The sequence below is a fragment of the Echeneis naucrates genome, chromosome 23, assembly GCF_900963305.1.
Source record: "Echeneis naucrates chromosome 23, fEcheNa1.1, whole genome shotgun sequence".
Taxonomy (NCBI): Eukaryota; Metazoa; Chordata; class Actinopteri; order Carangiformes; family Echeneidae; genus Echeneis; species Echeneis naucrates.
This window is the reverse complement of record NC_042533.1, coordinates 4,348,787-4,376,381: the sequence shown is the minus strand read 5'-3', so window position 1 is coordinate 4,376,381 and position 27,595 is coordinate 4,348,787. Positions and strand designations below refer to the sequence as shown.

The window sequence follows — 27,595 nt, the reverse complement described above, 5'->3', positions numbered from 1 at the left end:
CCGAGCAGCGGGAGAATTAAAGCACCAATCTGTCGTTTTTAATCCCGATTATTAACCTGCAGATACTGAGGCCAAGTATCCAACACCTCCCAGTAAAAAAAAATAAAAATAAAACAGAATCACAGACACCAAAAAGGAAGATTTTTCTTAATATTATAACGATCATTATTATTATTATTATTATAGATTTAATTTCTAAATCATGCTTCATTCATCCGTCATTCTGGTGTAACATGAATCTGCTTTTACAATTCCTTTTCTAAAAAAGAAATAGATTATATCATTTTTAAATATTCATTGGCCCTTTTTAAAGATAGAAGTTGTCCAGAGGTTTTGCAGTTTTTATGGAAGACGGAGATAATATATATCAGAATTTTGGGTTCATGAGGAAAAAAGGTTATCAGTAAATTATCAATCTATCAACTGTAAGGTGAGAAAACAGAAGAAGCTCTATGGCTTTATTGATATATTTGCCAGTCCTAAATAACTGTTATTTACGATGAGCAGTAAATTCCACTGAATTGACCTCTTGAAGTGCAACGTCACAGAAATATGCGCACGCAGCTCGAGGCCAGAGAAACACTGGACCTTCCTAAAGTCTATGGGAAAACGTCACTGTGGGTAAGCTCTAACATTCACAGATCGTCGTTTGTAAATGCTCATGAAACATATCAAACCTGCCAAAGCTGCTGAAAGTCATGTCCTGGCTGATGTAGGTAGCTAGCAGTCATTTTTTTAGGTATTCCTGACGGTCCTGAATGGACAACAAAAGCGCATATTCCGAATAATTTGGTGGAGGATCGTCGACCTCCTGCTCTCTTCTACATTGTAGACACAGCTTTTTTTTGTGTGTTTTGATTAACCTTTTGTTCCACCACCAGCTTGTCAGTTTATTTTCACCCAAACCGTGTGCATGTCTGCACAGAAACAGAGTTAACAACAGCAACAGGAAATCGTGTTTTAAATTGACTATTTATTGTAATCCGTGGGTCATAATTACAAAGGTAAAGGCATGCACACATGGCTGAGCCTCAATCAAGCCTCAAGTCCAACAGTAAGTCAAAAAAAAAAACAAAACAAAACAAAACAACTAATGTGTCATGCAATTATAAACTGTGTGTAAGCCTCTACATCAATGATTTACACAGAGCATGAAATGAACGGTCAGTTATCCAACATACAGTCTATTTTAATTTTTCTCGCCTCATAAAGGTTCACCATACAAGCACCAAATGTTTGTTTATACATTTCCTTTTCTGTTCCTTCAGAGCTCAGAAATAACGCAGCGCCTTCAACAAACTCTCCCAGGAAAAGCATGTGAATACTGTAAGTTGTGTCATTGTTTTTACTACAATGCTTTGTATATGTTTTTTTTTTTTTTACACACTACATGAATTTATCAAAGCTTGAACCAAAATGCCGTTGACATGCATCTGAGCTGTGACAGTCTTTCAAACACAAGAGGATGACAAAGAAGTGAACTGAGCTCTTTTTTTTTTTTTTTCCTATGGTAACTAGCTCCAAATCTGCACACAGCATGTCACAGACCAGTAAACCCTCGCCCGCACGCTTCCCTCCATCTTAGCATCTCTCCATCCGCTTTTAGGCTCGCAAGTGGCGGCAGATGTCTGCAAAAGCTAAAGTGTCTCATTACACTTTCCAATTTCACTTCTCCTGTTCGACAACCTTCGCCTCATTCATGTACTTGTCAATCAGGTTTAGGGGGACTCCGCGTTTCATGAGTTCGTAGAAGCTGAACCCTCCTGGGGGACAAGAGGAGAAAAGCTCTTATAATATCGTTGGGAGGTAGAGAGGCAGATGTGAAGAAGGAAGAGCAGAAAGAGGAAGGAGAGGAAGAAAAGTGAATAACAACAGACTGATAAAGCAAAACAAAACAAACAATGCAGAGAAGAGAGCCCAGAACACTGGAGTGAAAGAAAGAGAAAAGAAAAGTGGTCAGAGTAATCCATGTACAGTTTCTAAATCAGTGTCCCCATTTCATACTCAATACTAATTGTCTTTTTTGCAGATATTCGAAGCTGTGATGTTTCGCATACACAATAAATGATGAACACCAATGAGAAAGAATTTGCAGTGAATTGTGGGACAATTCTGTCTGACCACACAGTTAAAAATATATGGAATGACTTTCCTAAATTCTAATTTATAGTTATGAAAATCTACTTACAATTAGTGTAGTATTGAAATAGGACAAAGCTGAGATCTGTGCAGGCAGAATTAGGAGAAGATTTGCTGATTCACTTAAATCCAATGCATGGACTTTTTTGGGAATGGGGGGGAGGAGGAGGAGGGGGGGCAAAAATGCAAATTAACACAAAAAAACAAAAACATCTACAACAGGGAAATGCACTGTCTTCGTTAACCAGGCAGGTCTAAACACTATGTGGAATAACCCCAGTGTTAGTTTTCCTCCTCTGATTCCCCTACGGCTTCATTCAAGAGCATTTTAAAGACATAACTATGAAGCGTAGCACTCAGTTTCAGTTTCAACAGATGTTTCATGACAAAGGTTACTCACCTTTCCTGCAGCTCAAGTTACAAGAGAGGTAGTCTTTAATTTCACACAGTTTCAATTAAAATGCTCAAAACAAGGTGATTAAAGTCAGCCAGATATCGGGATCTTGGAAACTCGTTTAGACAACCAAAGCTCTCATGCAAATCACGTTTAAAAAAGCTCAATATCGCACGGTCTTTCCCTGGGTCCAGTTTCTTTGGGGGGTAAGAAGAGTTGCCGCAGTTTCAATGGCTGAGAAAAACGCGGTTTTAAAGACTGGCTGAAAGATGCATAATGAATGACATAAGCTTCATATGCCAAAACCATATGAAAGCTTACCTTATATGAGAACATACATTCACAATTCTTGAGTTTGGACTGGGGGAGAGAGAAGAGAAGAGGGGTTAACAAAATGTTTACATGAAGTTATATGTGTGCACCAGGGAATACTGCTGAGTTATTACTGAACTCTTTTATATGAGGAGTTAACTGTGTGACACAAAGGACACACTGGAATCTGTGGAGAATAGTTTAAGATGGAGACATTAACTTATACAACACAAAAACATCACAGCTCTATATGTTATGCCTACTGAGGTGTGACAGACTGTGTGTGGAGGTGGTGTGTTGTGATGATGAACAAGATGGCTGAATGGACTGAGCTGGATAGAGTTGTGTGAGAACACAAGGGGAATAAACCTCCACATGATGGACAAGTACCACCAGATATTATGTGCACCGCACACACATGAACGGATTATTATTACAATGCCATTATTTGTATCCATTTTGAAAATGGTGTTCAGGAGCCCGTTGCACCAGATGCTCATAAATTCAAACCTTGCCAAATGTTTAGTAACTGGATAATTATATATAATTAAATTCAAATAGTTTGCACCACAGAAGAAACGTCTGCATAGAGTTTGATTATTACCAAACATTAAAGCCAGTAACGAACAGGTGGAGCTAACTATTGTGTAGCTCATGAGGTAACTGCCAAAATGAACTTTGTTAATGTATGACTCATGTTGAATGAAGAGGTAAAAAAAGTATTATGAGCTGACACTATATTATGCCAACATACGGTTAAATGACCAAATAACGTTATGCAACTAATGCTGAATAACTGACATATTTCTTACTTTATGCAAACACAAATAATTAACACCTAAGCTTATTTGTAGGCACAGTAAAGTTTATATTTTTGGATTTCCCAGTAACTGATTATTGAATAACATCTGCTAAGACATGTCTTAAGTTTTAACGGTGCAAACCCATTTAGGCAGTCAGGTTAAAACTAGCACAAAGGACTTAGTCGATCAATAATAAGTCTTGATTTATGCAGCACAAATTAGTCACCTGCTAGTTACAGTATGCTTTATAGGTGACTGAACAATATGAGATGTTTAAAACGGAAAGACTTCAGAGAACAACCTCACTGATGAATTTACGAATAGCTGGTGCAACCCAATCCAGATACTTACATGTCCGCAGCCTATAAGGTCAGCCCTTTGTTAGACTATACCACACAGTTCAAACATTACAATACCCTGACTGAGATGGTTTCCAAAGGCCGCCTGTGCTTCTTTAAACTCTTATTAGAGTGATGATTGTAATAGTAAATGTTTCACTGTCTTCCTTTTTGAGGCAACGATCATCAAAAGGGGAGAGATGGTTTAAAATGTCAGCAAAGACAACGACTAAGAAACAGAGAAGTGCAAAGGAAATGAAGACAGAAAACAATAAGAATTTTAGACCTGGATCCAGGCAGCTACCCAGGGAGGCACACAGGGCTGGCTCCCATTCCACACTGACCTTTGACCTCCAGCTTGCAGTCCACTTGGGCCTCCCCTAGATCATTGATGGCCTTGCAGCTGTATACTCCGCCATCATAGGGGCTGGGCTTCCTGATTTCCAGAGTACATACTCCCTGGTTGCTAAACATGCGGTAGCGTGGGTCATCGACGATTATTATCTTATTCTTCATCCAGATCACTTTGGCCTGCAGGCAGACACAGAGACATCAGCGGCATGATGATGCTCAGACTCCATTTATTCTTCCTGTGAGATTTATGATCATTTTTTTCACACCAAAGTAATCTGAGCTTGAGGCTACTTTACAGGCTGTTGCCTAATCCACTGGACACGTTACCATTTTGATCCCATACTAAAGGAATATTTGATCCAAGTTGCAGTTAACTGGATCTGATTTAATACTGCCTTTAAATGGTTTGACTGCAACTTGACCAACTCATATATGTTTGCCAGTCTTTACCTGCTCTTCTCCCACCTACCCTTGGGTTGGCGCGGAAACTGCAGTTCAGAGTAGTATTGTAACCAGCGACGGCAAAAGTGTTGATCAGCGGCTGAGTGAACTTTGGCGCTTCCTTGAAGTCATGGTTGATGTACTCGGGATTTTTCACCTGCAAGCCTGTTGGGGGAAGGGTAAAGGAATGGGGTTGTGCATGATACTGGCGCTGAGCGGTATCATGTGGGGAATTCCCTATGTGATGAGGGAAAGACAACGTTTGTTTATTTATCATCGTCTGAGGCTGAGACACCAACGTTTAAAGGCCTGTCAGTCATAGCCCGACCCCTGTTAGATTGGAAAGTGAGACATGGCTCACTTTAGGGTGGAAAACATCACTGACAGTACCTTTCAGAAAACAGCTGTGAAGGAAGTCGACAACTTCATTAGCACTTAGTGATTCCTTCCAGAGTTTTCACTTTGGAAGCATTTCCCACCCACATTAAAAACGATTAGTTTTTTATTAAAGGGAACATCCACTTTTGTTTCCTAAAGGGTAAATTCGAATAAAGCATGCAACCACAGCGGTGAGCTCTTTCCTCATATCTCAACCCGTCATCTAAAACGTTCACAGTGAGCTCTACCTTCTTTGACGATGAGGGCGCTCTTTTTGGTTTGGGTGGCGGTTTCACTCAGGCCACACATGTTCTCTGAGAAGATCCTGAAGAAGTACTCGTTCCCAACCACCAAGTCCGTGATGGTGATGCAGGTACGATGGTAGTGCTCAATGCATGTGTACCACTCCTGAAAAGCAGAGGGAAGCATGCAATGTAAATTCTGCAGAGATGCGCTGTATGTTTCTTGACGCAGCTGTAAACCCATCTTCTACCATCGTCTTCTTGTCCGCTTTTTGGATGGTGTAGCCTGTTATCGGGGCATTGCCGCAATCTGCCGGAGAAGTCCAGACCAGAGCCACATTTCCTCCCCACACATCTTCAATGGTCACACTGTGAGGAGGCCCGGGTAGATCTAACAATCAGCGACAGGATCAGTGAAAACACAGTTAAAGGCAAAGCATTAGATGATATTATCTACTAAAAATAATGGTGTTATATCACTCACCTACGATTTGTATGTCAATGATAGCGGTGTCCACGTGATTTTCAACCTGCACTGTCATCTCATACTTCCCAGAGTGGCTGCGTTCTGCTTTACGGATGAAGATGATGCTGTCGCAGTCTGTGTTACGGATGCTGACGTGGGAAGGCTCTATGGGCTGACCGTTCTTCGTCCAGATCACCTTTGGCCTTGGTTTGCCCTTGAGACATCGCAGAGAGTGGAATTAGTCCAGTTTCCCGATCAGACATGTACAATACAAGTGGGAAAGGGAGATTTACCATGAATGGCACCACAAGGTTGACGGCTTCTCCAACTCTGCGAGTGTATGTCTGCTTCAAGTGTCGAGGGACGCGGATTTTGGGTGGTTCTGATGAGGAGGTAGACCACAAGGCCTGTTATTGAGGAATGATCCGAAATGTCTTCCAAGCTAAGTCACAATGAAACAAACAACGCAGAGCTCACCAATAACCTCTTTGACCAAGATAGCGTGCTGAAGGCTTCGTGGAGCACTTTCTCCAGCAGCGTTGACGGCCTTAACTCGAACTAAGATTTTACATCCCGGGCTCAGCCCAGTGATGGTGTACCTGGTTTTCTCTGTCAGCTCCTTGTTGGATACTACCCAATCATTAGCTGTTGGAAAAAAGAATACAACAGAACATTAACTTGGATGCTAGGAACTGCTGATAGTGGCGAGTTAATTGTATGTTTTGTGAATATATGCTCACACAACACATGTGTTTTACATGAGGAGCCCAAAATCAGACAACCTGTATGGGTCTTTGGCTTAATTGAGGCTGACTCACTTCCTTCTATGCAGTACTCTACCAAGTACCCGTCCAGCCCAGCAGCACCGATGGTTTCAGGAGGGCGCCACTTTACAGTCACTGTGGTGTCGGTGACATCGTCGACAACGAGCATCGTGGGCTCACTGGTCACAGCTGAGAGGAGATCAGAAGAGTCAGCTGAGGTTCTCCGTTGGATTTTAAACATGGGATGTGAAAACACTTGGAAAAATAATCAGGTCAGGAGTGCACCATAAAGGCGCCCCTCTCTCTCCGGTCAATTGGTCTCTCATTGGTCTCAGCTCTTGTCATCTATTCTTGTATTCTGAATCATACTTAACTCCAATTGAACCCCCTGACATACCTGATCTCCTAAACCTCTAATCCACAGATGATTTGGCAGCCATTATAAAGACATATTTAATATCCTCTAAAGCTCCTGCATGTCCAGTGGAGGTCAAACTCAGAGTGCTTTGGATGATGGGGTATGGGGGTGAACAGCTGCGTTGCTGGGGTACCAAGGGCAGATTGCATGTACACACTATGATGAGCTTACACTTACATTTTCTCCATTATTAGGAGAGGGTCGTTAAATAAACTGAAGCCTTCTGTAATGGTGTAATACTTTCCTGGACACACCGCTGGCAGTAAGTGTGCTACTCACCAAGGGGAGTGAAGGCTTTAGAAGGTTCGCTGGGCTTAGACACACCGATAGCATTGACCGCAAAGACTCGCGCTTCATATGGCACGCCTTCAATCATCTTCTTGAGTTCAGATGATGTCTCTTTGATCAGGTCAAAGTTTAGTCTCATCCACCTGGAGCTCTGTTTCTTTTTCCTCTCAATGAAGTAACCTTTGAAGGATGGTGACAAGGCTCATTATTTATACCCAATGCATTCAACCTGTGGGAGGTTAAAAAAGGTGCCATGTTTACCTAATATTGGGGAAGCCCCATCATATTTGGGTGGTTCCCACGTCATAGAGCACCAATCACCACCAACCACCGGCACCAACGGAGCCTCTGGAGGGTCAGGAATGTCTGCAAGCAACACAAACCATCATTAAGGTTTTGAGAAACAAATTTACGGTTCTGTCTGTTGGCTTTTGATCTCAGGGTTTTAGGATTTCTTACCTACGACCTTGACTTTGATGCTGGCTGTGGCCTCACCGGCCTCATTCTGCAGCACTATCTTGTAGTTCCCTGTGTCCTCCCTCTCTGTGACATCAATCGTCAGACTGGTCTGATCGCCGTATGTTTCAGCTCTGACACGGTGGCCAGAGTCAAGAATGACCTGAGACAAAAAATTATCGCACAAGGCAATATGGACAGGACAGATGCATTTAGGTAGAATAGAGAAGTTAACTGTGAAAGAATCAGTGACAGAAAAAGAAAGGAACACCAGCTTAGACAGGGTTAAAGCTCACCCTTTCTCCCTTCATCCACACCACCCTGGGTGCTGGTTCTCCACTGATGGGGATCTCCAAGCGAAGTTTGTTTCCTGCCACAATCGTCACCGTGTTGTCTGGGAAGTTCAAGCTTTCCAAGTGCACCCTTGGAGGGTCTGCAAGAATGAAGATCAGATCATAAATACATACAAAAGTAAGATTTGCAAAAAAAAAAAAGCTTCAATCCAGCAAAGGACAATTTTTGTTTGTACCAATGATGTGAACTTTGGCAGCAAGGCTCTGTGAATATCCCTCAGGGACAAAAGTGTATTCTCCTGCATCGTGAAGAGAGCTGGCCTGAATTTCAAGTCGGTGGACCCTGAAAAACCAAAATGACCTTACTACATCAGCTGTTTGGACTAGATTTTGACAGACTGAATCTAGCAGGGCGGACGTACTTATTCCTGTGTATAATGTTGATGCGGTCGTTGGGCTGGATTAGCTGTCCGTTTCTGTACCAACGGCCCGGGACGTTTCCTGGGTAGATCTCACAGTGCAGTTTGAGTGGTTTACCCAGCAGCACAGTCGCATCCTGCAGGTCCATGTGGATCTTCAATGGTTTCACTTAACATGAGCAAGGTAGAACACAAGACAAAATTTCTTGAAATAACTTTTTTTTTTGTTGTTGTTGTTTGTTTAATTGTCAAAGTTGAGATTCTACACACAGTCAACTTGTACGTGAGCCTCAGATGTGCCACCAGTGGCCATGATGGAGTAAGTCCCAGTGTCTTCTCTGGAGGCATCATCAATCACCAGGTAGTGTTTGGTTCCTTCACACTTAACTCTGTATCTGGAACGTACTCCTGTTGGAACCTCAACACCGTTCTTCATCCTGAGGGAAGAAGGAGCCTTTTAACTAACTCATTCATTATTCACTATTTCCTCCACCAACGAATGTGGTCCTTTGCTGGGTGATTGTTGACATTGTATTTATAACTTGGCCAATGAGGAGAGCTACATCTTCATGGCAGATTGAAGGCCACAGTCCGCTAACAGAAAGTGTACAGTTGGACCAGGACTTGCTGATAGAGTTGAGAAGAAGGTTCAGGAAGAGCACACATTCTTGTGCAGTCTTACCATTTGACCTGAGCGCCTTCCTCTGACACCTCACACTCCAGTTCAATCCTCTCATTCACTGTGGTCTTCACAGGCTCGATTCCTTTAACTATCTTAACTGGCGACTCTGAAAGGCAGCAGAGACAGTCAGATTAATTGACTAGTGGAAGGAAACTTTTTTTTGACATCTTAAATTGTTGACATTTAATCAAAATACCTTTGACGAACAGCTCTGTGGCACATTTCTCATCTCCTGCAGCTACAGAATAGGCTGCGTCGTCATTCATGTTGCAGTTGTTGATGACCATAATCCTTTGTGTGCCCTTATGCTCAAAAATATACCTGAGCAGAAAGTTTATCAGTTACATAACTTCTTACCTAAAGAAACTGTGGTCAAATATAGCAATATATTAGCCAACATACTGAATTCCTCAGATAGAATAGATATTATTGAAAGAAAATGTAAAGGTCGCATTGAAGTTGGTTAAAGAAACCAAAATTACTTTTCTAGTCACAATGCAAAATTGCATTGTCTTTGTTAAATCAACATGCATGAATTAAACTGCACAAACTTAGAAATCAGACTTGAAAAAGGGGGCAGGGTTACACCCAAACATGTGACAGTGACAAAATGAAAACTGGCTGTATGGCTGGACTTACTTCCTTTGACTAAAGGTCAGCAGTGGAGCCAGAATGGAGCCACAGACAGGAAGGAGCACCATGATATTACAGACAGACAGATACAAAAAGACAGAGAGACATCATGCCTGAAGGGGAACAGTATGAAGTCAGCAATAGTGTTACAACAGAGAGAAAACAGTGTTTTATGGTGAGGTCCTCACAACAAGGAGCCCTGGAGGAAATGCCAAAGGTGACCAAAACCAGAAAACAGCAATAACCTCCCAGATGGCTTTAACTTTGCATGGTGTTGAACAGACGTAGGATAATGTCTCTGTAGTTAACTCTACATGTCTGTAATCACAGTACCTGCGTAGTTTATAGCAGGATTGTATAAAAAAATGTGCAGATTGATTGTCTCTCAATTGTCAATATCAGTAAAGAGTGATCTGCTACCCTCTAATGAGATAGAACATTATATTTTAGACGAACAGATTTCAGTACTGAGAGCTGGAACAAGTTACAAGGAAAGATAAATCAATAGCTATCACTATATTTTCTTCTGCTATGGTAACTGGATTTTTGGAGCATATGAGGACAATTACAAGATATAATTAGCTGTATGTTATTTAGCTTTTATTGGAATTGTTCAAAAACCAGACTTCGTTAAAGACCTTTGAAGGAGGTACCACCTTTTTCCTGTACACAGGAGGACAATTACAACACTTAATGGCAGCAATTGGTATCATTTACATTTACACTCAAATGTAGCTCTCGAGCCATTTCCTTACACAGAGGCCTTAGATCCTTAATGCCTCATTGATGTCAGAGCCACATTAGAGAAAATGTTATTTGTTGACTGTCAATGGTTCACAGTGCAGGAAATTAAAGACGGTGATGTAAAGTTGTGACTTAATTTCACATATTTCCATTATGGTATCTGTAAGGACATGTGATATGTCTGTAGGGCCGATTCAGGGGCTGTATCCTTTAATGGCTGCATTAAGAGACTCATTGTGTCGCAGTTGTGAGAGCAGACTGTCCGTTTTCAGATTCAGTCCAAACGCAGTCGTTCATATTTTCCACTTTAACGAAGGCTCCAGCTGGAGGATCAGCTGAAGCCTTCGTTTCCCAGTTGTAAGAGACAGGACCCACGCAATGCAACACAATGGTAAGGGAACAGGTGTTGGCCAGACTGTCTTAAAGACTGCAGCCCTTCAGCTGGCACTGAATAAATTATGTCAAATACATGTGAACCATTGTGCTTTTCTGTGGTAAAAAATGTAATTAAAACACATAATACCAGAAAAATGGTACAAAAATGTGTTGGCACAAATGAAAGACATTTGTATTAAAAATTACTTTTCATTTGTGCAGTGTTGAAAGGGAGAACATGTAGAAGACAGACAGAGGAGAAGGTCATTACATACTTGGGACTGGGTCTAATTTCCTGTCCGTTCTTGTACCACTTCAGTTCAACGGTGGGGTCGGCCAGATCGACCACCAAGCGAATCTTTCCACCTTTGTCCACCTGGTAAGCTGGCTCCAGCTTCTTTGCAAAAGCTTTGATAGGACAAAATAAGAAAAAGTTAATGTATTCTTTTTGAGATATTGACACACCTTCTTTTTATTTACCTTCGCTCTTCTTCTCCTCTTTGGGGATCTTCTTCATCCTCCGCAGCAGACCCCTCAGATCTGTGATGCCATACGTAAAAGCGATTTTCTCATACTCGTCCGGACGGGCGTTCTTCAGGATCTCCCACACATCTACTTCTGGAGTGTCATCCTGCTGTTTATGCTCCCTATTGGTGCCATATATGAAGGAAGAATGTGAGCGAAGGAGTCACAGGAAGCTGTTTGCAACATGTCCTGAGGAACTGCTCATTAACATTTGCGGTAAGGGGATTTGAAACAATAGGAATACATGGAGGTTTTCATTGAGATGTCCGAAAAGCAGCAATAACAGCCTTTTAATGGAAGTATGACCTTTTCTAATAATGTGCTGAGCATTCTTCAGGACATGTCACGCAAAGGGATGGGCACGGTGAGCTGTCTACCTGTGTGTTAACATTGGCTCAGGGTAGCAGCGTCATTAATTCAAAACACATCAGGTTCTCTAATCTATTTCCAACTTCTTGTTGTGGGTTAATCGTGTCTGGATATTGTTTTATATCATGTGCTCCAAGTATTCCAGATCTATCCACTTCATAGATAAATTCCGAACTACAGTAAAAACTTTAGAAGGTGTCACTAAGAAAATTATGCATCACATTTTAATGTGTGAAGATGACGACGACAAAACTATATAGTGAATGCCAGATTTGCCTGTTGCGGATTTTATGTTTTGTTGCATTGAACAAAAACATTAATGTAGAAAAATTGCCAATCAATCATAAAGGAAGTTACAAAAATCAGACAGGCATTTGGTCCAAAGGCTACAGTCTATATTTAATGAAAAGCTATGATAATGAAATTATTTTTCATGACTCCAAGAAACTGTCTTGCTGTTCCTCTTTGGCCAAAATTAGCATTACCTGCTTATTTATCAAAGGTTGTGCACTGCCATGCGACTCATAAACAAGGGTCTTACCAGTTTTGCAGGATTAAAATGGCACACAGTAGACAGATCAGTGGAAGAGTTTTTGTTCTTGTAAATGTGTCATCCAACACACAGTTATGGTTGACGTTTTTGTGTAATAACACATTGATATGCAGCATGCAGGGATATAGGGGAGACCTGCAACAAAACTTTTAATGGGGACTTGTATATTTCCTCTTGCTCCTATGAGCTGGCCCATCCCTTTGTTTGTTGTTGGTTTGAGTGATCACTTCAGAGATGCTCTTACTGTTAGTTGATGTCTGTGTGTATAGGAAATGTTAATGGACACATTAGAGGAGTGAGTGTGTCCTGAGTGTATCCATTAGTTTGTATTAAACATTCAGTCAGTCTCTTTCATGGACATTTTCTCAAATGTCAGAAAGGGTTGGAGGTGAATAGCATGAAGTAGTATTCCATTCTTCGCTTGAATTCCTCATCCGTTTATTTTCAGGCGATTACGAAGAAGGCGAAAATAAACATGGTGGTGTTTGTCTTATATTTCTAAATTGAAATAAAATGACAATGTAGTGATAACACTATTTTATGGCATCATTTATCCATGGCCCATTAGCACATCATTAATGATACAAAATGGCGCTCTTTGCTTCATAAGCTTGGTGCAGAGCGGTCTCCTCGTGGTGGGGAGGGGTTATGATGCAAGACCCATTTCCATCATTACTGATTGCTGACAGAGCAGTTAGGAATGCTGCCGTCAAATAAAGTGTTACCGTACTACACTAGGCCAACACTCTTGCTCGACCAATTTCTAGAGCTACATGTCATGCTGGGGACTCTAGAGGATTACAGTACTCACCCGAAGTAAGGTCTAATCATTTTAAAACCTACGGTTTTCTCTCTACTAACCTTTGATTTCTGAATATGTAGGGGAGAAGAAGAGACAAGCCCAAAATAAATGTATAACTTCGCAGGTGAAAGGTGTCACTGCCTATCGGTCTATTTGTTCTGAATCATCTCAAATATGCCGTATGGTGTTTGTGTTGAGCCACCGCAGCAGCTTTGGTACAGCTCAGAGGTTTTCAAACTGTGGGCCACACCTCTCAGGGAGAGCCGAGCAGGGAACACGACGATACTGCGCAAGCTGAAAGCAAATAAATGCTCCCTAAGAGCTATAACTCAGTAAAATCTGACTATACAAACACAATGTGTGAATCGTTAGATTAATGCTTTTCAGAGGATATCAGTTCCTCCTGTGACCGTTAGAAATGAACGTCCATTATTTTTTTTACCGCAATTGAAAGTAATCCAGTCACATCTAGAGTTCATATCTTTTTCAGCCACTTCAGATATATTTTTAATAACATCAGGCGGCAAAAATAGGTTTTAGTCATTGCTCATAGCTAGAAAAATGGTTTGTAAAATCCATCAATATTATCCTCTTTTTGTGCCTTTAATGTTTTTGTCATTACAGTAAATACGGGATCACGACCACGGAGTGCAGTCACCTAATTTTTTTTATCTGAGGAGGGTCCACACAATCAGACTTTGAAAACCCCTGCTTTGACATGATGTATTATATGTAGACACATACTTGCCGCTCATACAGTAGCCAAAAAAAAAAAAAAAATGTACAAAAGATTTGAAGGAAAGTAAGAAGAAGCACATCCAAAAAGCGGGATAAAAAATACTGAGAAAGACAAAGTTCACTCAGGGTCGGGATCTGATTCTCACCTATGTTTAAGTAGAGCACTAAAGTCAAGCTCCCCTGCATCTTCTTGTCCTTCACTGCTGTTGTTAACAAGGAGAGATTAATAAAGATTTAATCAGAGATAAAACAGCTACAGGCTCTAGAAAACAATGCTAAAAGAGCAACACAAAGCAAAGACTCTGACATCAATCGGTGTGTTAGCTCAACACGATTGGTGCTTACACAAAATTCCTTTTTTTCGCCTTTTTCTTGGATAAAAGTTTGAAATAAAGTGGTTTGTGTAAGACAAATCAAGAGCTGCCCCGGTCAATATTACCACAATGTTTAAGCAATGTTGAGTCGACATTACTGGGCAGCAACATTGTGATAATGCAGTGACTCTGGGATGCTTTGCATGGCTTTCCAGGCACATTGTTTCGAGGGAGATTTAAAATGCAAGAGTTGGCCTTTAACTTTCAGTCGGCTGGTTGATTTGTAATTACCTTGAAGAAAGGTTAATGACACTATCACAACCAATCTTATCACACTTATATGCAATACAGTAATATAACTTGAAGGTATATGGGCATAGTTTGGAGGATTTATGAGAATAGATAATCTATCCAAAATCGTATTCTCTGAAATAGTTTGCTCAGTTAAGGAGTAAAACAAGAAATAGTTTTGAGTACTGAATTCAAAATGGCTGCTGTCGACTCCTTTGGCATATCAGCATTTCTTTCAGCTGTATCATGTTCTTTTTATTACCTTCTCTTGAAAGCTGATCGAATATCAATACTCTGAGACTGCCCAGCTTCTGCAAGACAATGACAACACACGTGCTAGGCTGCATTTCATCCTGTTGTTTTCTCATATGTGTGAGGGTGAACACAATGCGCTTTGTTGCTTGAACAAACCTTTAACTTCCAAATCAAAGGAACAGCTGTCAAACTTGTCCTTGTACGTGACCTCGCACCTGTAATTCCCAGCATAGTTTTCTTTGGCCTTGATGATGTGCATCTCAAATGTGTGGATCTGCCAAAGGGTTAATACATAGTAACTGGTACAGCTGTATGGAAGTCAGGTTGGTGGGGCGGGGGCTCTCCTCTACAGTACCTTGGTGATCCGGTCAAAGGTCTCTTTCAGTTGTAAGTGCTTCCCTGTTTTGCTGGCCAGGTCCATCCATTTCCCCTTAAACCACTTGATGGTGGGTTTGCGGAGCAGATCTTTGGCCTCCACCTTGGCAACAAAGGTGATGTCTCCACCTTTAGACACACAAAGTAAATTATGGCCAGTCAACAGTCATGGTGATGTGAGGCTGAGTTAGGTTGTGCACATTATAAGCCAATCATCCGATTCTGAACAAAAAGTGAAATTCACAGTCGCCTTGGTTCATTTTAATGCAGTCGCAGGTTTTGCTTTTGCAGTTTCAGGTGCTTATCATGGTTAATTTAGCCAAAATTCAAGTATGTATTGCTTCTCATTGTATCAGCTGTCCACAGACATACGACAATCTTATCAACATGTGGAGCATCTTCTGCAGTTTCCCTCTGAATTTCTTTGTGCACACATCTCTGCTGTGCAGTCGCTCACCCACGGGGACGGTGCCACTTTGAGGTTTCTCTGTCAGCAGGGTGGACAGTGGTGGGCTGTCGACAGGCTTGTCCAGCTCCTCGGGGGCCTGGCCCTCTCCCAGAGACCACACTGGTCAGCGAGGAGAAACACAAACATGAAACACACGTCTATGTCGCCACTGTGTACGAATAAAACGAAGGGCATCATACACCCACCTGTCATGTTTCATCTGTAAGTCTTAGTCTTACCAGAGTAGTTACAACGACAGACAGAGAACACTTAAAGACACACATTTTAACACCATTTCTCACTTTCAACAGTCACTCCGCATACAGCAGCAGAATTTAAGCTCTTAGCAACATGGAAAGCATGAAACAGACAATATGAGACAGGAAGGGCTCTAGATTGCATAATAGGACACCTTTGAGAAAATGTGAAAACTTGTGTTTGTAAAGTCTTCATTTTCCTGACGCGCCGCTCTTCTTTGTGGTTTAGCTGTTGCCCAGATTTTGTAGATATTGATGAAGTTGTGTGGGCCTGTCCTGATATTGTGTATATTTAATTTTCCAAAAGCCCCATCAGACCCAACATACCACAACCCAGCATACCAGAAAACCAAGAAAGGTGCTGAACGAGGATCGGCCAGCTATGTACCGTAGGAAAAAAGCTAAAGTCGCTTCTGAATTCCTCTTGAATAAATGAACATAGTTACTGTAACAGTCTTTGCTTTTGACTGCCACTTAATTACCTGAGTCTTTTCTCCCCGTGGCTGGCACGCTATCATCTAAACAAAGACAGAGAGAAATTTACAGCATATCGTAAGGAATAGTACTGTAAAGTCCACTGAAGCAAGCACACACGCATAAAAGGAAAAACCAGCAAGCAATTAAAGACTTGCAAGCACTGGCTGGAGGAATTCTGACTCAAAAGTCTGAAAAAAAAAAAAAAAAATCTATTCTCGCTCTTTCTTTGCTCTGAGACTATATTTTCAATATTGATCAAATACCGATCAAAAGTGATCTAAATCTTAGATTGAAAAAGGAAAAAGTTAGTAAGACCAAATCAGAATTCCAAATGAATTTAGACAAATGGAAGTTTGGGTGTACAGGAAATGAAAACACGGGATCATGTAACACCCTCAAATTAAAATTAAAATTAAAAGGGGAGAAAACTGCATCAGTCCATTAATGGATGTACATTAATATGTTAGCAGGGATACTTTCAAAATCCTCATGTCGTTCTGTTGACAAACTAACCTGCAGACACACCAAAACATCTAAAAATAAACATGTCTCCAGCATGTTTCCTATGTTCAGACAGCGGGTCATTCTGACTCAGGGTACTACTGGTTTGGTTGGTACTGAAATGGTGGTAAGATTTAACAGAGTGATCTTACTAGGCAGTTCAACAGAGAGTTTCTTGAGTGAATTGGCGTCGTCTGTGAAGAAAGCACAGTTGTCAGTGAGATTAATCAGGACAAACTCAACTACTGTTGATGGTTTGATGGATGTTGCGTCCACTTCAGCGCGGTCGTGAGTAGCCGCTGGATGATTTCCACTCAAAAGTTTAGGGAAGTGGCCACAAGCGTGTTTTTTTTATTTTTTTATTTTTTTTCATTTTTTCATTTTTAGTTTTCTTCTTCAAGCTATTTAAAGTTTGCTTTATTCTGAGTAAGAGAGAGAAGGACATGCAGCCCTCGTGCATAGCTGACAAAACTCCGAAAAACGGCAAACAAGGTCAGTTTATACTTTTTCTACACCGAGTTCTGACTGGCCAGCCCTGTCATCGTAACAGTCTACCAACATCACACAGACGGCCTGTGAGTCCCTGGTCAGGCACATTGAGACAAATTAAACCAAGGCCACCTGTCGAGGATGTGTCTATTTGTTTTTCAGGTGGGTCACAGTTGCATTAACACAAAACAGTCCAACAGAAGCTTGGCTGCTGGTGATAAAAGTGCCTTCTGTGATCACTGTCTGTGTCCTAATTCAGGGGATGCATCCTTTGGAGGATGCGACCTACTGACGTCTGGCCATCTTGATCCGTGAAAGCCAAACTGAAATCAGACGGTCTGGTCCCGGAAGGATTTTCTGGATTTGCACCAGTGCGTTTATTTTTGCATCACACGGTGCCGCTCCTGTTGCCTGGCAACTTCATAGGATGTTTTTCTTTTCTGAAAAAGACGTTTTAAGCCTTTCGTTCTAACGTGCTGCTAAATCACAATGGCCTTCAAATACGGTTGAACACTTTGACAATATTCTGTTTTCACCTCATCTTGTCTCATCCAATGAAGGTTTTTCATTCATCAAATTTCAGCGGACATCATGCCAATCTGAAGTCTACATGATGAGTGGGAACATGCAAAAGGGGCCAGCCGAGGAAGTACGTAGGTTGTAATGTACTTCCTGTTAAAGCTGTTGAGAGGAACACAAAGAGGCGAAACTGATATTGATCTTGAGAGGGTGAGTAAGCAAATGTATTATTATTATTATTATTTAATATTATTATATTTTATAAGCAGGAATAGTACACAGTATACTCTCAAATTTTTCTGTGCACGATCTCGTCACTGGCGCGAAATAAAAACTTAATAATATATATTCAGTGGCATTCCCTTTTAACACAATTTGTCGATGTTAAAACATTAATCATGGCCATTTGTATTAACATGCGTTTACACAAAATTTGCTTCCATGTATTTATTTTACATGTGTAATATATACATGTGAAATATCATCACATCCATACCTTTATTTGAGATCAGTAAAGGTTGATGTAATGTATTATTTTGGAGCATTTTGCATGTAGAAAACACACATCTATGACTTGTGCATACAGCAAATGTTATATAATGTTTACAGATTGGACATGAATATCCCCAGAAGAAAATCTACATACTGTTTCAGTTGTTGAAGGCTAAAACAATAGCCATGAACACAATTTTTTTTATCTCCCTGGCATTAGTGGAACAACAACATTGCCATACAAAACATATTGGTAGTTTGCGACTGAACTCAAAGCAGTCTTGAGTTTTGATTTGAGGCTTATTTATGCTCAGAGAATAAAGGTGGAAGAGGAATAAATAGGGAGGTATTAAAAGTAGTTATGGGTACCAACCTGCTTGGGGTGTTGGGGATGAAACAGGGGCTGCATCATCATCTGCAATAAAGGCGTCATTGACAAATAGACCCACCTATCAAAAGCTCCAATTCCATCACTGGCAGGCCAACAAGACACAAGGCTAGCAGGCCAACAAGGCCACTGATCACATGCGAGACAAAACTCTGAATACATCATGACATGCGGAATGAATCAAGTCAAGATACCGAATCTGGCCTGTGCCCTGAAAAACATCAGCTACTGAATGTCTGAGAGATGAAATGGTGCGATCACAAGTGCGTGAAACGTTTTGTGTTTGCTGTAATCGCTGCGGCAAGCTTTTCAAGCTGACGTAGCAAAAGCACAAACCCTTTAGCAATGCAATGCAACACATGGACACACACTGGTGTATCAGAAAAAGACAAATATCCAAAAAAAAAGGAAAGAAAAGAATCCAATGTAACTTATCTAGGATGTATTCAGCTAAAGACTTCAAACACAGCTGACTCTCTTGTATTTGCTTGTGTCTCTCATTGCTTTGTTTTGCCTGCATGGATTCCAAATATAATGAATTGAGTTGGATGGCTCACTTTCCACACTAATTGCATCACCTTCAGTTTGCCATTTCAATTAGTTTCTGTGGCAGTGCACCATAACACGTTAGGTGCAAGTTTACTTTTCTATCTCATTGTAATCTGCATGCTTTAAAGACAAGTTGGAATGAGTGTGTAGCTTTAAAAGCAAAACATAAATCAATGCATGGCTCCAGTCTGTCAACGTGGAGTGTATCGCATTCTGAGCATCAAAGTAAAATCTACAGTATTAGCATTCTGCTGCAAGTAAATCGTGGATTAGATACTGAGTTTGAAATCGCTCATAGAAAAGAGGCAGTTTTTGCCGAGATGCTGAGCCATGTAGTGTGGAACTGAAGTAAATTATTAGATGTTCATGGCTTGTTTCAGCAGCATTTGATCTGCGAGAGGGGCCAAAACATGCACTTTGTCGAGGAGAAACATGGGACTGATTGATAGTCAAGAGCAATACTTACCAGGTGGCGGGGGAGAGCAAGGGCCCTCTTCCTTTACAGCAGAGTTAGGGGACACTGCTTGCTCCCCGACCCCACCAGGCTGTGGTTGGTTTGAGCCATTTTCAGTGGGACTTGGCTCCTGAGCCACCACAGCCTGTAATGGCTCAGGCTCTGGGGGCTCTGCCTTCTTCCCATCAGGCTCTACTGGCTTTTTCCCCTCTGCTACAGCCTCTGTATAGCAGACAAAGCGCCAGGCTGGAGCAGCAAGCATTGAGCACAAACACTGGCAGCCTCGCAAAACGATGCTTGCTCAAATGAGGTGGATATAAATAGCTAATGACCAAATAGTCACAATCCTCAGAAGGTGTAATTTAACATCTAAATTCAATCATCCCAAATCGACAAAGTCAATAAATTAGATGGCAAAAACAAAACTAAAATCCTTGAAGCAAAAATTTGGCCTGCCACATTATCTATCTGGTCATAGCATATCTATAATGTAAAGTGGTCGAGGAGGCATGGATCTACTGACTTACATAGAACCACAGAACTTGTACAGTAAAGGCCAAAAGTTTGGACACACCTTCTCATTCAAATGAATAGGAAAGTGTGTCCAAACCTTTGGCCTGTACTGCATATTCCAAAAGAAAAATATAAATAATCATATATGGAGGCAAAACTGTCGAAAATTATAGTTTTTATTAAGAAAAAAACTGTACCTGAATCTATTAATAAATGCAAAATTTGCTTCAATAGTTAAAATGGGTAGTCCAATGAGATATTTTGTTTTATTTTAATGTGGTTCTTTATTCCAATCTATTAAGTGTTGCGATGTGCAACTCATCAGTTGTCATTTATTATTGCCATAAGAAACCCAGTTTGTTCATATTTACATTAGAAAGTCTGAGCTTGACCTCTTCAAAAATGCTTAAATGATAAATCCAAATTAAAATTGTACATATTGGATAGATCACTGAGGTTACCAGAGCCAGTAAAACCCAACTTCCCCAATCCCTCCACCGCTCACCTCCTGTGTGATGACTCAATTTGTCAGTCACACAAATACGACAACAGCCACAGCATTCGTTAGTGACAGCACCGGAAACCAAGTCAATTACATACAGAGCAGTGCAGGCATGTGGATGTGTGCACAATGTGTGGCGCTCTCTCTCAGCACTAAGCTAAGTAACCTTTTGTGTGAACATACGATGTGCGCAACAATCATACCTCCACAAGAAAAGTGCTTTTTCGGGTCTCTCAGAGGGAATTAGGGGAAAAAGTGATGGCACACACCAAACGAACACGTGTTGTGAGTGTCTTGTGCAAAGGAATAAAACATTCTTGGGGGCAGGTGAAGGGGGCGTCAGGGATACCCACCTGGGGGTGGAGAAACCTCCAGGGAAATCTCAGGTAAAGGCGGGGCGCCATTACTTTCTGGGGCAACACTTTCTGAGCATGTGACAAATATAGTGGTGGATGGAACAGCTGCTTTTAATAAGCACAAAGCTTCAGCATCTGCAATGCCTCTCTCAGTCTCACACTCAGACAAACACACAAACAGACATCGGAATGCACAAATGTGTACAAACACACATCTGAATCCACCCACCTGCCTGCGTGTAGGCATTTACCGCTTAACACAATGTCATATTGTTTTTTTCAGACCATCCTCACAGCTGATACATACACACAACGCACACAGGAAAAACCATTGATTGATAGTTCTACTGTGCTGTTAATTTGTCAACATTAGAGGTCATTGATATTCATTGTTGATATGCACATTAAACACACAAGTTAAAATCCTCGTAGTTCGTAGTATCATACTTCATCCTTCCATCAAGGTGTTGTGGTACCTGTTGCTAGTTGTAGCATCAGCACAACACTAACTGGAAGTGTCATGCTTTGTCAGGCAGCAATGTGCATTCATTATTTATTATTATATTACTATTAAGTGAGGTAAGACGTGCTTGAATTGGCAACGAAAGGGATTGCATCCAAAATTTTACCACTTTACAGTTTATTGTATAATTTAATAGAATCACCTTTTCTGTAAACAAAACGTGGTGAAGAGCTGATTGTCCAGTTGCCTGATGGTGGTTAGCACACTGGCATTGTTGAATAACTCTAATGGATTTTTTTGAATTTATCTGATGAGTTTTCCCAGGAACCTTTTTAGTTAGACCCTAAAAAGCTCTGATTATGTTGGAGCCTCAAGATGCTGGAGCTCCAAGGTCAAAGCCTTGGGCCGGCAAAAAGCCCGTTGCATGCCAGCACCTTGCTCACATTGAGAAGGTGGGGGCGTCAGCTGAATCAACAGAGGGGGATCAGCTGTCTGGCGGCAGGAATGTCAGAGATGCTGACAGCATGGTCGCTGCCACAGATCACTCCCAGCAGCATGTCCATGCTGCCGACTGTTGGCTCCACATTTACACACCTACATGGCTGTGCATTCACTTTCACGCTCGTCCTGTTACATATGTATTCTCCACTGAAACTACTGGAACCGCATGCTTACTTCTTCAACTTGTAAACCTAATTTATAGTAGAAGTCTGTTTGAGCACTTGGATTGTGGAGCTTTAATCTGCCAGACTGTGAGAGCAGACTCTTATCGCCATCCACTCACCTGCTGGCTGGCCATTTGGCGTCTCATCTAAAGAAAGAAAAACAAAAAGGCATCAGTGTCAACAGGACATCAAGATCCCATGCAGAATGCCTCTAATGCAATCAACATAATCACTAAAAAATGTCCCTTGTGCACGCTGACCCGTTTTCTCTCATCACCACAAAGCCATCTTTGCTCAGGGTGGCTCCTCATGCGTAGACACCATGCAGTCTTAACTGATTATAATGGAGAGCCCCATGACACACCATTTGTTTGCCCTTTGCCTCGTCTAGACTTACAAACCCGCTGACGGATGGAGCGGCAGCGACAGACACACATTTGGACACGACATTCAAAGTTCACCGCAGGGCCTCAGGAGAAAAAGGCATCTAAGCAAGGACAGGGTTAAAAAAAATTAACCTCTTTTGTTATTAGTGGGTTAATGGAGCGTAGAGAGGTTGTGTAGTAAACATGGAAGTCATGCAACATCTGGGGCGACGTGGATTTCCTGTGCTTGCTGACATTGGTTTAGATTAGTCCAGAAGCACATAAGGAACGAAGATTTATAGTTGCTGCAGTCACCTACTTGCTACAGCAGTTACAAAAATACACAACACTGTCAACTTTCATTTCCTGTTCCCAAATCTAGTGGAGTTTTTTGCTAATAAAAATCATAAATGGCTTTGAATGAGAAGTCCTACAGATATTAAATACTTTGTAATCAAACCCAGTAAATGACAGTATGTGAAATTGTTATCTGATGCCCCCCATCAGTGGGTCTTTCACTGACTTTTACAGGCATTACAAATGTCCGGGAAGCGTCAGTCAAACAATTTGTACACGCCCACAGAGACCTGAGAAGTTGGACGTCCACCATGACTGAAATCACCTGTGTGGGTTTACTCCAGGTGAACAATGGTGCTCATGGGAAGAAGAAACCAACACTGTGTCCTGTTCAAAGTCTAACGTTGGACATATTTGAAACAGGGGTAAGTGCTGAAACTGTTGTCTGTACAATACATGTCACCAATCAGACCAGTTGTTCAGTGTTACAATCCAGTCAGTCATTAATTTGGAGATAAGCATGTGTGAAAAGAAAGGGAATCAATGAAAAGGACCTGGGTGGAAGGATTAGTGATTCATATTTGCGCTGATGGATGTCTTTGGATTTAAGACTCTAAGATTATGTCTGTACTTGGAAACTTTTTCAGAAATTTTAATTTCTATTTAACTTTTAATTCATTAGCAAACAAAAATAAGAATACTGCCATCGAATCCTGTAATTATTGAGCCTCATCTTTCTGTACTTTAAACATGTAAGATATTAGCACATGTTTTCCAAAGGACATATCTCTGATCAATCTGCAGCGGGGGCAGGGCGCTGTTGGGTGGGAAGTCGGCCATATCTCCATTATCCCTAAGACATGTTTCCACAATAGTGATAAAGAAACTCAAGCAGTGTCCCATTTTTTTCCCATGTTTTTCATTCCTTTGAAAGCCTTTATCATAACAAAACTGATATCCTGAGTCTTCAAAGGCCTTTATTCTTTTCCCTTTCTTCCCTTAAAGTGTTTGCCAACGGTCTATGAATACTGCAACCCTAACTCTTCGTATGTCCATTAACTATGCACCACTTTTACCAGCCATTTCTCCGCTTCGCTTCTTAGCTCATGATATCCTTCCATTTCTAATGATTCCCTATGGGCATTCCTTTTCAAAATTAGCTGAGCTTCCACCTCACTTCAAAACAATGTGTCACTGGCCACCGCGCCACAATCCTGCAGGGTCACATCATGCACTCGAGAATGAGCTGCGCCCGCTCTCAGTCTCATCACCATTGAGATAATGAGAGTGGAGAAAGGTTTTGTTTTACCTCAGAAGACTCCCACTGCAGCTGATAGGGTTGCAGGTATTTTCAGCTGTTGGTCCTGCTGGCGTGCGGACAGAAGGGCTCATGAGCCAAACTGCCGGCAGCTTTATTTGTCCTAATATAGACCCTTATTGGTTTGATAGAGATGAACAGTAGTGATACAGTTTTCTCTTGGTGTGGTTCGGACATTTTGCTTTGACAGTTTAGTTCTGGTCTATGAAGGGTGAGAGTTGTATTTTGGTGGCAATTAGCTGTTGACAGGCCTTCCCCTTGTGTTTTACTACCTCTCTGATTGATGAGGTGGTATCCTGTAACACAAAGCAACAGTAGCAGAGGACAAACCCAGGGAGAGCATGGATGGACCTCAGTGACAGTAAATTTCATGAGGTGAAGACGTGTGCGTCACTGTGACAGAAACCAAAAACACAGGTGCTGTGAGGACAGTACTGTCCGGCCCGCGGGCTCAGGGTCAGAGGTTTGACAGGGAGGTAGACACCCCAGAATGATCCATCGTTAACGGAGGGTGGCAGGGAGATGTCTGTTGTGGCGTGCTGCACAGGAGAGGAGGTGGGGGCTCAGTGGCTGTGGGGGACATGACGGGGAACAAGGGATGGGGATTAAAAGTGCACTCATTCTGAACTATTCCAGGGACAAGAATCCTGGTCCCAAGAGATCTGCAGGCGACTCAGCCAGTCCGTCATCTCTGGTTCGGACTTTTTAAAGGCTTGAGTGAGGCGTCTAAAGCAGCAGCTCTGGCTTTCTCCACTTCAGCTGTTCAGACTCATTTAAAGAACAATACTTTTCTGCCCTCATTTATCTGCTGCTCTGGGCTACGCTGCTATTTATGGGGAGGATTTGCACCAGCCTGGAATCTGTTGCCTGAGGGGATCAGAGATGTTTATGTCGGCCGATGTTGGGGCAACTGCATTGTACAAAAGCAAATAATGACCCAACTAGAGACTGCACTGAACCTTAAACACTGCAGAGCATGTGGATGGTTCTTAAAAGCTGTCAAGTGTCATCTCTCTGAATGCGTCCAAATAAATCACTTACAAAGAAACACTCAAATGGACAATCACAAATAAGTCCACACAGTTTTTGAGCCTGTGACCCTCAGCTGGATTAAAATAAAAAGTGTTGCTATGGGAAATACGAAGGAGGTGAACTCAGGGAGCCTAGTGAAGAGACGTCTCTATTCGAGATGGCGCAGTCAAAAATTATGTGTTGGTATCTATCTGCAAATCCAGCTGGATGTGTTAGGAATTGTGACAAACAGATCAATGACCCTTTATGGGATAACAGAACTTGCTCTCCTCTGGAAGGCTACCAGGACCCCCCCTCTCCAAAAAAAAAAAAAAAAAATCCAAAAAAATCAAAAATAAAAATGTCCTTTCCTCTAAATGGGCATATCTGGGTCACCACCAGACCCTCAAAGAGTGGAACTAGTGGGGAGGGAATTTAAAAGGAGTGTTGATGGACAGTGACGTAGGGGTGTGGAGGACTTGATGGTTGGATTCAAATGTTGCGTACTGTTGGTTACTGTTAGTTTTAATTGTGGAGGGCAGGTCTGAAAGACGGCTGGGTTATTATTAATCCACTCGTGGCCCAACCCTTCAAATTGCATCATCATTCATGAGGGGAATTTTGTTCGCCTCTGGACTCGTCAACATTCCTCCACTGCACTTTATCATCACGTCGCTCTCCAGCTGCATCACTCGGCGCACCCAACAAGCCACCGTGCCGACCCCCAGCAACAATAGCATCTGTGTAAATCTCCGAATTTTCTCTTGTCCCCAGTACAGTAGACACATGCATGTATCAGTAATACAATACCACTGTCAAAGTGACTTTGAGGATTCCTACAAACAAGTTGGCAGACGAGCCATGAAGTGATGGAGCGCCCTGCAGCAATTATCAACTGACTGCTGCTCTCAGTCAAAGATGACAAACATGCAAAGATAAAATAAAAACTGCTGGTAGAAACATGTTACAGCTCACAAAAATGTCTTTATGGACATCACGTTCTCTTTATGGAGAGGCTCTCATGCCAATATTAGGAGATGTTAAATGCTGTAGTGTTTGCAACATGCTGATCCCATCCTCCTCGTCTGTACTCCTACCTTTCTTTGTGGGCTCTGGCATCTTGAGCCGTGTCCCAAGAAAAGCTTCAAGGAGTCAACAGGTGCAGGCAGGTAGATACCCTCTGGGAAGTGTGACTCTTTGGGAGGCTAGGTAAGGCGTGGAAGCCTTGTCAGTCCAGGAGGGAGAGATATGATGGCAGGATAGTGGCAGAAAAAACCTCTGGGACCCTTTCAGACCAGAGTGATGGGAGATGAGGAAGGCACAGGGATACAATTTGAAAATCTCAGTGGGGGAGGAGAGAGGACCAGTGACAGATCCAGGAGGGACAGGCTTTCACTCCTTATATAGGGAGGTGACATGCTCCTCCTCTCCATAATAGACAGAAGAAGACTTCTGTCTTGCACCTACTGCAGCATCCCCGCGCCTTACTCAGCTACCCACCAGGTGACATCATTCATTTTCTTAGACCTTGGCCTTATAACTGCATCTTAAATCTTACTTAAAGGTTAAGACAACATTTTTTTGTTTGTCATGGCCAAAATATATCATAAAAGGGCGTAAGATTACCCAGATAACTGTAGAAACATGATTTTAACTGGACTGAAACGCAGAGCTCTTGCTAAGTTTATTTGCGGGTCGTACAACGTTTCATGAACGTACACTTTGGCTAAATCATTTCCGTAAACAGCTTTGTGCTGTACTTCATAACAGATGTGTCTCAATCTTAATAATAATAATATATTAGGAGACTATTTGTGGTTACAGATTTAGTGTGCTAGCAAGTATTTAAAGCTGCAGGACAGTGTGTGTGGGATCATCTCAAAATAAACTACAGTGCCCATGTTCATTTCAATCAAAGGAATGCACCATACATGTCAATATGCTATCATTCATTTTTCATCATTTATTTTTGGAGCAATACTACCTTTTAAAAGAGATGATTCCATCTTAACTTTTATGTATTTCAGGTTTTGCAAAAAAAGTAAGGTTATGTTTCGGCTACCAGTATTATCTTTCCAAATCACTTCCAGGTCTTGTGTTGGGGCATCAGACGGGAGGCTTCTTGTTGCACCGCATAAGCAGGTGAAGGAGAATGAGAAATCAGGTGGTGGGATATAAAGGGAGACGGTGTGGTCATTGTCACAGGTTTGAGGCTGATGTAATCTTCTCTCGACAAACCTGTGTTGTGGTCAGATGATATACTGCATATCCAGAGAGTTTCCCGATTTATTATAAAAGAAAATTTGAGATGACATGCACCGATGCCAGATGTCAGTTTAATCCAGCGGTAATGCTGTCCAAGAACAGCAG

The 27,595-nt window shown here is 41.7% G+C and overlaps 1 protein-coding gene across 3 annotated transcripts; it reads right to left on the bottom strand.

The window, feature by feature from the left end:
- Positions 1 to 1,308: 1,308 nt before the first annotated feature.
- Positions 1,309 to 26,586, bottom strand: mybpc1 (myosin binding protein C1). 3 transcript variants are annotated; one of them, XM_029495460.1, is made up of 34 exons: positions 26,323 to 26,586; positions 22,354 to 22,380; positions 21,104 to 21,175; positions 18,718 to 18,759; positions 16,997 to 17,038; positions 16,349 to 16,384; positions 15,619 to 15,729; positions 15,142 to 15,290; positions 14,943 to 15,060; positions 14,794 to 14,842; positions 14,073 to 14,129; positions 13,248 to 13,256; positions 11,420 to 11,586; positions 11,215 to 11,347; positions 9,827 to 9,835; positions 9,384 to 9,508; positions 9,188 to 9,293; positions 8,776 to 8,942; positions 8,509 to 8,674; positions 8,323 to 8,429; positions 8,090 to 8,226; positions 7,797 to 7,956; positions 7,599 to 7,703; positions 7,329 to 7,517; positions 6,686 to 6,820; positions 6,345 to 6,512; positions 6,161 to 6,249; positions 5,886 to 6,081; positions 5,653 to 5,792; positions 5,408 to 5,567; positions 4,810 to 4,946; positions 4,331 to 4,517; positions 2,855 to 2,893; positions 1,309 to 1,763 (listed from the first exon to the last, which is right to left on the bottom strand). In XM_029495460.1, exons 1-33 carry the CDS (start codon positions 26,342 to 26,344, stop codon positions 2,874 to 2,876), a joined length of 3,537 nt encoding a protein of 1,178 aa, XP_029351320.1. In that variant the 5' UTR covers positions 26,345 to 26,586; the 3' UTR covers positions 1,309 to 1,763; positions 2,855 to 2,873. The 3 variants fall into 3 exon arrangements, with proteins under 3 accessions (XP_029351320.1, XP_029351318.1, XP_029351319.1); XM_029495458.1 differs by lacking the exon at positions 2,855 to 2,893; XM_029495459.1 differs by lacking the exons at positions 2,855 to 2,893; positions 13,248 to 13,256.
- Positions 26,587 to 27,595: the final 1,009 nt, after the last annotated feature.

Excerpts from the sequence above, each read along its gene's own strand:
- mybpc1 (XM_029495458.1), bottom strand. The coding sequence starts at position 26,344 with ATGCCAGAGCCCACAAAGAAAG. Across the intron at positions 15,061-15,141 it reads CCTTTGACCGGATCACCAAG|ATCCACACATTTGAGATGCA; the intron begins GTACTGTAGAGG and ends ACCCTTTGGCAG. Across the intron at positions 11,348-11,419 it reads AGAGGAGAAGAAGAGCGAAG|CTTTTGCAAAGAAGCTGGAG; the intron begins GTAAATAAAAAG and ends GTCCTATCAAAG.